Source organism: Pleuronectes platessa, chromosome 8 (genome assembly GCF_947347685.1).
Source record: "Pleuronectes platessa chromosome 8, fPlePla1.1, whole genome shotgun sequence".
Taxonomy (NCBI): Eukaryota; Metazoa; Chordata; class Actinopteri; order Pleuronectiformes; family Pleuronectidae; genus Pleuronectes; species Pleuronectes platessa.
The window spans coordinates 2,771,921-2,782,193 of record NC_070633.1 but is presented as its reverse complement, the minus strand read 5'-3'; the positions used below and the strand labels follow the sequence as shown (position 1 = coordinate 2,782,193).

The 10,273-nt window shown below is 42.3% G+C and overlaps 1 protein-coding gene across 2 annotated transcripts; it reads left to right on the top strand.

The window, feature by feature from the left end:
* The first annotated feature begins 211 nt into the window (after positions 1-211).
* On the top strand, positions 212-9,911 carry nocta (nocturnin a). Of its 2 annotated transcripts, none has more exons than XM_053429256.1 (3): positions 212-792; positions 8,202-8,486; positions 8,662-9,911. In XM_053429256.1, the coding sequence occupies exons 1-3, from the start codon at positions 588-590 to the stop codon at positions 9,525-9,527; spliced, it is 1,356 nt and encodes a 451-aa protein (XP_053285231.1). In that variant the 5' UTR covers positions 212-587; the 3' UTR covers positions 9,528-9,911. The 2 variants fall into 2 exon arrangements, with proteins under 2 accessions (XP_053285231.1, XP_053285232.1); XM_053429257.1 differs by having other exon boundaries at positions 739-4,844.
* The last annotated feature ends 362 nt before the right edge of the window (positions 9,912-10,273 follow it).

The window sequence follows — 10,273 nt, the reverse complement described above, 5'->3', positions numbered from 1 at the left end:
TGATCCTGCTCTAGTTATTCTTGTTTATTCTTTAGGTTGACAGACCAGACCAGACTGTTCCTTTTGTTCCGGAGAACTCTGCGTAAGTAGCGTCGGAAACGACGCGGATGGCTGTATAGTGTACGTCATTCCCATCTCACACGCTACTGGACGCTGATTGGCTGGTTTATGAAAGGTTAACACATTATACCCGCCTCTTTGGTATAATTCAACAGCTCGGCTCGAACCACTAGTCAGGAGGGGGGATTCCTGAATGTAGTTTATTTTAGATCTAGACTTTTTTCCGTTTCAGGGAGAAGACAAAATAGTCTCATACATTTCAAAGAGTCATATTAATGTGTTTATTATATGGTGGATTTCAACGTATTTTTATTCCATTTTCAAACCGACAGGGACTATACCATTGGATTTAAGCCCCTGCGTAACCGGTGTTCCGTGAGTCACCAGGAAACTGATGTAACTTTAACCGGCTTCTGTTACATCGACAAGTACAAAGAGACGTGAGGCGTCACGTTCCCACTTCTTGTCCAGTCCATGATTTAGTCAGTGCTGACTTTCGCGTGTGTCTGTGGTGGATTCAACCAAACATGAATCCAGCGCGTCGCTGCTCGGCTCTGTTGAACCAGCTGTGCTCGCGGGGGGGACCGGCAGCCAGAGGACGCTTTCCAGCGGGACCAGCCTCTAACCCGGCGGGACGACGCTGCTCCGGTGTCGGCGGCAGTGAAATGGGAGTCAAAGGGACCGGTCCCCAGCTGAAGCCGAGCGGAACATCCCCCTCGAGTGCCGCACCAGGTACTGTTCACCTCAGTTTACTGCTCAGTGTAATATGGGACCATAGAACAACATGTTCCGACAGTTGGAACGAGTTCACTGATTCGTATCTGACGTGTCATATTCCATGAGCCAAAACCTGGATTGTGTAGCTATCTCATCGATTGTGTCGATCATCGGTCATCACAACCCTCCTCCTCCTCCTCAGCTGTACTCCTGATAACAGCATCTGTCTGATGAGCGAGTGGAAAGGAAATGAGACACGAGAGAAATGTTATATTGAGTGGAGACCACACGCTCACATACTTCAAACAATCATCATCCAGAATAATTTAAGAGATGTTTCTGTGTATTGATGTCATGTTGAAGTACGATTTTATCTTTTTACACTGACCCCTTTCATTGAGCTACAGAGGTGGTAAATGTAGAGAGGTCTGTATATCTATATATAAATACAGAGGTATTTATATATAGATATACAGACCTCTCTACAGTACCGAGAAAGAAATACGCCTATAAGTCAGACACACATGTCAGACTGACCATGTGATTGTGGTCCACATGTGAAGCTGATGATGTAACAGACCCCCCACCCCCCTTCTCGACCTATCACAACAGCATACAACATATCCTATGTTGTGTTGAGTCCACTTTTCAGAAGACTTGTACGACAAGAAGTCCTCTATTCCTTCCACAATGGGAAATTTACAAACTTACAATCCCTAAATAAAAACAAATCCATCAAAGACATGAGGTAAATACCATACATATATATTTATATGCCTCCTCACTTGCAGGAGCTGTGGCTTGGAGGCGTTGTGGTTCAGTATTGGCCATCTGTCTGTCCCCGTTTTTTTAATAAAATATCTCAGGAACGCCTTGAAGGAATTTCTTCAAGTTGTTACAGATGTTCAATTGGATTTGAACACGAACCGATTAGATTTCTCACAAAACGCGTTGTCCGCCTTCACTAAAGAAATCCTACATAACTACACACGTTGAAGAGGAAAAAAATAACCACGTGCTGACATCTTTTATTAAAAACATGTTTTGCAAATACTCTTAGGCGGTGTACTAGTGGCAGAAAAACGTGGACTATGGGCAGAAAATTGGGAAGACATCAGACTGGAAGGTCTCTGGTTCGACTCCACGGAGTAACAACAACAAAAAAAGTGTTGTCCTGGATGGACAACAATTGGATCTGTCCAAAAATCCAAAAGGATTCTCCCTACCCCACTGCCCCTGAGCAAGGCACCTTACTCCCCCAACATCTGCTCCCCGGTCGCGTACGTGGCTGCCCACCGATCTGTGTGTCCTGCACCAGATGGGTTGTAAGCAGAGGACAAATTTCCCTCAATTGCATGAGTGTGTCTGTGCATGTGTTTGGGATAAATAAATGTATCTTGTATCTTGTGAAATTCCGACAAAGTCCTCACTTAAATTGAATAAACCCCTCAAACTTAAATTAAAAGTGACCTGTGAATTTGACCGGTAAACAATATTTATGTTTGGATTCAGTGTTACTCACCTAAACAAACTTTGTACACGAGGTCAAACAAACATGCAAAATTTTATATAATTATAATTAATTGATAATATACTTTTTACCTAGCCCTATGCACAACCTGTGGATACCTTGAACAGCGGAAACTGTAAAATTTAGGTTAAATGTATCCCATTGTCACATTCAAATAGAAGTGCCCTACCTATGTGCACACCTTGTCACTTGATCCAAATAATGAACGTCCTAATTCCGATCTGTTAAGAAGTCAAACCATAATTATAGATACATTATGGTGCTGTATACATCTGGGTTACCCTTTTCTGTGACACATTCAGCAAAAATATGTTATCAAAACCCAACCCTATGAATATATTTTATTGGCTGTATTGACAGACAGTAAACGTGTATGTGATAAACAGAATTTGTTTAATCTTGTAATCTTAAGCGCAACTGTAGGAAAACCTTACTTTAAACAAATATCTGTTATGAAAAACTCTAGCTTGTCTATCACAAGCCATCCAGGAACCAGCGGGTCTTTAAGCAGTTCTAACCAGGTTATCTATTTGAGGTATTGTCACAAGGAAACAGGTCGGATCTCAGCCTGAAGTCAGGTCACCCCCACCCAAACACCAGCACATACAAAATCGTGGGCATTCCCTCATGGCCTGGGTCAACTGGAAATGGTGCCTTAAATTAGCCGCTGCAATCGTTCCTCTGTTTCAGTCCTCTGGAGGCTAAAACTCTTAGTCTAACTCCATGCCGATCTTTACCTCCACCTATAATGGGATCTGTCAGGCTCAGTTACATAACCATCCAGTAAAGAGGTCACGGGTCACATACCATGATTACAGCAATGAGTAAGGCCTATTTTACCTTCTCTTTGTTTTTATGTCTTGGGTTAAAGGTTCGGTATGGAGGACTCAGTGGCATCTAGTGGTGAGGTTGCAAATTTATATGATCTGAATTCCCCTCCCCTCAGTATGTAGGAAAACTTATGATGGTCTTCAGGTAACATAAAAAAGATGAATGACTTTCTCTAGACCCAGATTTGGTTTGTAGTCAAGTGTATCCTAAACTGGATCTGATGACCATGATCTTAGATGTGTACTGGTATAAAATCAATATTTGTAAGTAAAAATAGCATTTTACTGACATTATAGTGATGATGGTGATTATAAGTCAAATAGTGGTTGTGCCTTTGTTTCAGTGGAATTCAGCCGTTTCAGCTCAGTGTCTGATTAACAGGACATTTGCTCAGGACAGTTGGTCATTCACTTCTCGCCCTAACCTTTAATCTAATATGTCACTGTTGTAATGAAGTTAATTGTCATGTGGTTTCCACAGCTTAGGATAATATGACCTAGAATTGGATCTGTGTGTAACCAGCAGCACATTCTGGCTTATAACTCAACAGTAGCTTGGTCTCTGGCTCTTTTCTTTGGCTATTAATAAAAATAGTTTAAGTGAAGACTGGGAAAAGGTGCTGCTCAGCGTGACACTACCCTGGTTCGTAGGTTTTTAGCTTTCAGTATATTTTTTACTGGGCTTGTCTGTTTTGTTGTTTTAATCTAAAGTATATGCTAATGGTGAGTTGTTACTTTAACATGGTGTATGTGACGATTGGCTTTTTAGAGTCTGTTTGTACTTCTTGAGTACTTGTTGGTGAGCAGCTTTGGCTCCAGAGGTACAGCGGGTCATTCACTGAGAGGAAGGTCGATGGTTCGTTCAATCCACATGGCCATGTGTTCTTATGCTGCAAGAAACAGCTGGAATTTTACCCTTAAATGTGTCTCTTTCCATTTGTGTGTCAACAAAGAATTAGAAACAAGGAGAAAGTTAGATCAAATAAAAAATTAAAGCTCATAATATTAGATAGTAAGAGATAAAAAAAATGAGGTGGTGTGTCAGTACTTTCTTGGAACATATATGGTGTAAATTAATTCACAAATATAATGTGTGTGACTTCTTAGCTTGTCTGACAGTGCCATTCCAGTTTACTGAGTATTCTCTGACTATACCGCACAGTGTGTGTGCATGAGAAAGAGAGAGATGGGTTTTTTCTATGCCTAGAATATTTATAGACAAGTCAGAAGTCAAACGCTTTGGAAAAGTAATGGGGTTAGATTTCGTTGTATGTAATAAAATGAATTACAAAATGTAACAGTAATCTTCCACATTGCGTCAGTACATGGTAACATTGTGCTACTTCACTTTCACCATTAGTTAACAGCCTACCAGCTGTCTTTATGCTGCCTGGTCCAAAATAATATCTAGTCGGTGTGAGACATCCTGAGCTTCAACATTGTGTGTGTGCGTGCGTGCGTGCGTGCGTGCGTGCGCATTCATTTTGAATGGGCCAGTCATTGACGGACTCACTCCTTCTGCTGCATCCGCATTTGCTGGGAGTCAAACTGTCTCTCTGTACCCACGTCCAGATAACGGCCTGCTCCCACTCAGCTCAGCAGGAAGAGAGGGGGATGACTGAGGCAGGAGAGAAGTATGTTGTATATATAACCGCAGACAGGCTGAAAAACTAGTGTTTGTGCTTCCGGTTTCCGTTTTGTATCATGTAAGTACACATTTGTATTCATGTTGTATAAGGCTATCTTTATTTATCATAAATCTGGAGATAAATCTTTGCTTCTGTTAGCTCATATCCCCTAACAGAGGGGCTTGATCCTGTTTTCGGCTGAATTTAGAAGTACTGTTTTATACTGTGTTCTTTAGAGTTAGCTTGCTCCCATGAGAGGTGTTGGGATGACAGTGATCTTGCTGGAGGTTGATTGTTTTGGATTTTAACTTAAATATTTCAACAAATTGGCTGCCCCTCAAGGCATTCATAATCTAAAAACTTTGTTTCATTCTTTACTCGTATATTGTACATTATAAGTTGTCAGTACTTAAGCTTCAAATGGATTAGCTGCATAATGGACATTCCTATCATCCTCAGTTGTGTTTAGTGCTAAATATTAGCATGATAACACACTCAAGTTGAACATGGCATTTTGCGCACCTTAACATTGTCATTGTGATTATGGTGAACATTTGAATCAGTTTTACTCTGACAGTGTTGATGAAAAAGGGCCGGAGATATCCTAACCACTACTTCTTTGCTTTCTTCTGAGGTTTCAGCCCATTACCCCAGAACCATCTTTCTCCGGGATTTTATAAACCATTTTTGCAACTCAGGACCAGAAAATATTTGCCAGAAAATGGCAAATACTGAAATCAGATCAGTGAATTTACCAGGTTATCTCCACGGTATGTGTCCAAGTAAATCATGTGCAGAAAATGTGTCAGTGACGATGAGAACAACCCACGTACTGTCTTCTCCGTCCCTCCTCTGTCCCAAGTTTACCAGAGAACAAGTCCATTGTGTTAGTGTGTGTCTGTTTGTGTGGGTGCGCGCACAAACTGGATAGTCCTGCCATCTCCACAACATGCCCATTCTTATCAAAACTTCACCCACTTTCCCTAAACATGCCTCCTTGCTTGCACAATCTTAGGATGCATCCTGTTCTTCACAATAAGCATCTATCATCACTATAAATGGTGACTCTGAGACATAGAGGTGTCATTCTGTCTAACAGCCAGCGAGGAGGAGGCGGGGAGGGTTAAGAAGTGATGATTCAGAGAAAGAGGGAGACCGGTGTAAAATGGAGGATGGGACGGATAAGGGATGAGTCACTTTGTAGATGTACAGAGAGAGCATGATGCTCAGGTAATGAAAGACGATAAAGGGAAGAGGGCAGCAGTGAATGACCGAGACAGAAGAGGACTGTGCTCATTACACCTAGAAACAACAGGGAAGAAAGCATTAGAGCTGATATGGAGACCATAGGTAAGACGTTTATTTACAGTTACTTACTGTGTTAAAGTCAGCAAGCAGGACATACGATGGGGTTCGATATTTGTATCAGTGATTGGACTTCTGTCCATCCTGGGAGAGGAATCCCTCACATGTGGCTCTCTCTGAGGTTTCTACGTTTTTTTTACCCTGTTGTAACATTGTTAAGCCCTATCAGACAAATTGGGATTTGTGAATATGGGCTATACGAATACAATTTGATTGATAAATTACCTTGATTTGGCACCTATTTATTTTATTACACCCACCAAAAGCACATATTTGTTTTTTAACATGAACAGGTTGCGGAAAAGTTTGCATATTGCTTCTGTTAATTCAGGTACTAGACGGTCACCAGTAGCTACAGATATCAAACGATGCTCAGCTTTACATTTGAAATCATCAGCTTCACAATGTGCAGAGTCGTCATTAAGTCACACACAGGCTGTTCTAACCATGTTATAGTGTTTGACTTGAATTAGGATAACAGGATTAGATATTTCATATCTGCTACTCTGTAATTATCTTATAATATTACTAAACTTACATACACTGTTGAGTTACAGAAGGCAATCACCATACATTTTTCATTACCCTTTAACATGGATTATCTTGTTTGTTGAAATTCTCTTCACATCCTGATAGCCATCAACAAATACAAGTAATTCAAGTTAAAACCGTGTGTGGCCCCGCAGGTCTGTAATAAACACAAGTTACACAACCAATCCTGTCATTTGGACCCAGTGAAATGATTGGCTGGCATTTACTGTATATCTGTCTGTCTGTCTGTCACTAACGCACCTGCCTGTCTCTACACCTTGCCCGTGCTCTCACTGCACCTGACCAGAGTTATTATTGTTGTTAATTATTTAAGGGCAATACGTCTAACACAAAAAATGCTAAAACTAAAATTAATAATTAAAAATAATCAAAAACTAACATGAGTCTTAAGGGAAAGAATGAGCACTTTCTTTAGCTACAACAGTCTACTTGTAAATAAATTGTGCAATACTTGTATAAACATCTGACGTCTGTAAAGAAAATACATTTCAGTGGATAGTATGGCACAGGTCTGAAGTGATGTGTATAGTTACTACCCAAGACCTGGGACCTGTCTGTGGGAGGGTCTAGTTGGGTGTCGGCCCAGGTCCTCCAGCTATTGAGAGTTAATCACAATTTCTGCGTTTGGTGTCCGACTGTCCGCTGAGCATTGCGCAATTGTTCCCACACTTTTATTTCTATATAAAAGAAGGTTGGGTCTGGCATGGAACACATCCATACCTGATCCCAGATTCCATTCCAGAAGGTGGAATGGTTGCACCTGGAGCGTAAAGTCAGCACGTTACACATTTTGGGTTGCACATGAACATTTGAACAGGGGTCCATGCGTAGCCTATCAAACATTTACATCACAAGGACCTGAGAGCATGCACACTATAAATTTGCCTTAACAATGTTAACATTTTCTCTTGTCTCACATTGAACACGTCTCTCTCTTAGTCTGAAATGCTCTGATCTCCTTTTGATTGAAAGAGGAATGAGCCTCCTACACTAAACTAAAAGTAGTTCAGTGTACTGTATGACTGTATCCACTGTCGTTATGTTATTCTTATCGTATGGATTCATTACATCAGACCAGTCAGCTTCCTCTTTACATAATGAACCGTTTGTTTTCCCAGTGGTTCACTGTGTGGTCTGAACAAACGTTAAGTCACTATGTTCTAAAAGAGCAACAGAACCTTTGTACTGTTGCATGTCTTTGTTTAAGTTGGCAGTGATAGGGGACAGTCCTGTCAGCTGAACGCAGCATGGCTTACCCTCACTCTAAGGCAGAGTGAAAGGTCATTCTTTAGCCTGATGAGGCTAAGATAAAAAGATCGTCATGGTTTTTGGATTGATTGAAGGTAATTTATGGAGTAGGCACTGCATAAAGTCTGGTATAATACGGAAACCAGAATAAAAAAAAATGGTATGACGATAGCTGATGGTGGCTAATGTTAGCAACAAGTACAAGGTTCACAGCACCATAGATGACCCTTACTGACCATACATTTTCCTTTCTTTGTTCCTCTTCACCAGTTAGTCCAATGGGGGCCAGCAGCAGCAGCAGCAGGTTGTTTAGTACTATGACCCAGTCACTGAACAGCTCATCCTTGGCCCAACCAGAGCTGTACCCAGAGGAGAGCCCAGACCAGGACCTGGCCGAGGTAGACCCAGACCAGCTGCTCAGAGAGTGTGAGGATGCCCTGCAGAGGCGGCCAGCCCGGCCACAGCGGGATCTAGTCCATCCCAGCGGCACAGGGCCCTACCACCTCAAGCACAACCCTTCCATACGAGTCATGCAGTGGAACATACTGGCACAAGGTACATTTAACTTGGTTAACAATCAAATACCCGAAAATATAATGATACAGTATTTACGTCATACTCAACTGCATGCTGTTTAGTGCCAGCTAACAAATGTTAGCATGCAGGTATGCTAAACAAAGATGTCTTCACCAAGCTGCCAGCATTATAACATCAGTGATTCTGTTTCCAGCTCTTGGTGAGGGGAAGGACGGCTTCATCCGCTGTCCACTGGATGCTCTCAACTGGCAGGAAAGGAAGTACTTGATCCTGGAAGAGATTCTCACCTACAGACCAGACATCCTCTGTCTACAGGAAGTGGACCACTACTTTGACACTTTCCAACCAATCATGACCAGCCTGGGTTACCACGGAAGCTTCCTGCCAAAACCCTGGTCTCCCTGCCTGGATGTAGAGAAGAATAACGGTCCTGATGGATGCGCTATATTTTATCGCCATTCACGCTTCTCCCTCCAGTCTGCAGCTCACCTGCGGCTGTCAGCCATGATGCTGCCCACCAACCAGGTAGCCATTGTTCAGACCCTGATTTGCAGGGTAACGGGTCGGCAGCTGTGTGTGGCTGTAACTCATCTGAAAGCTCGCAGTGGATGGGAGAGGCTGCGGAGTGCGCAGGGTGCTGACCTGCTGCAGAGCCTACGCAGCATAACATCCCGGGCTGGCAGTCAGAGCGAGTCAGCATCCACCATCATCCCTTTAATAGTGTGTGGGGACTTTAATGCAGAGCCCTCAGAGGATGTTTACAGACGCTTCAGCTCTTCCTCCCTCGGCCTGAACTCTGCGTACAAGCTGCTGAGCTCTGACGGGCAGACGGAGCCAGCCTATACCACATGGAAAATCCGCCCCTCTGGAGAGAGCTGCAATACGCTTGACTACATCTGGTATACCCATAATGCTTTGAGTGTGAACTGCCTGTTGGACATTCCCACTGAAGAGCAGATCGGCCCTGACCGCCTCCCCTCCTACCACTATCCTTCTGACCATTTATCCCTGCTCTGTGACGTCATTTTCAGGGAGGAAGCACATAGGCTTACATCATAGCAGCTCTGGACCAATAGGAGAAGCGAGTGAGAGAATGCTGATCCAGAATGTATAATGAGCGCTTAAATAACATGATCAGTTTCTCAAGAGCTAACGGGTTTGGCGACTGGAAAACAACTGCAGTTTTTTGTTTCCAACACATAAGAATCTTAACTTAATTTTTATTTAATTATTATTTATACTTTCATTTGGTTTTACCATAAGCAACAGATTTGAGTACATTGTCTTTAAATGATTTACTTTGCACTTAAGTATTGTGAGGTGGTTCTTCAGTTTTACAATGGTAATCATGACAGTGTTGTTGCTGTGACAACATCATGACGACATGAGCTGACATGAAGTGCTACATTTTAAAATATAAATAAAGAAATGTATTTTACTGTGCCTAGTTCATGATCTAGTTTTTTTTGTCAACATACACAAAGGTTTGCACTCACAATTTACTACCATTCATTGTGAACAGCCTCGTGAAAACCTTATCCCTAAACTTAACCGTGGCCAATTCACACCTAACCAATCTAACCTGAACTCACATCTTAATCCTATCATTAACCAGGAAACTATGTTTTGCATCATAAGGCCCCATTTTCTTCATGGGGCCTTATGTGGCTCAGTATCTTGCCCAAGAACACTTCGGCATGCGGACTGAGGGAGATGGGGATCAAACCACTGACCTTCCAGCTAATGTACGGCCCTTTCTCTTGAGCCACAGTCGCCACACCTCTGTCTACTGGTCCTGACAATAT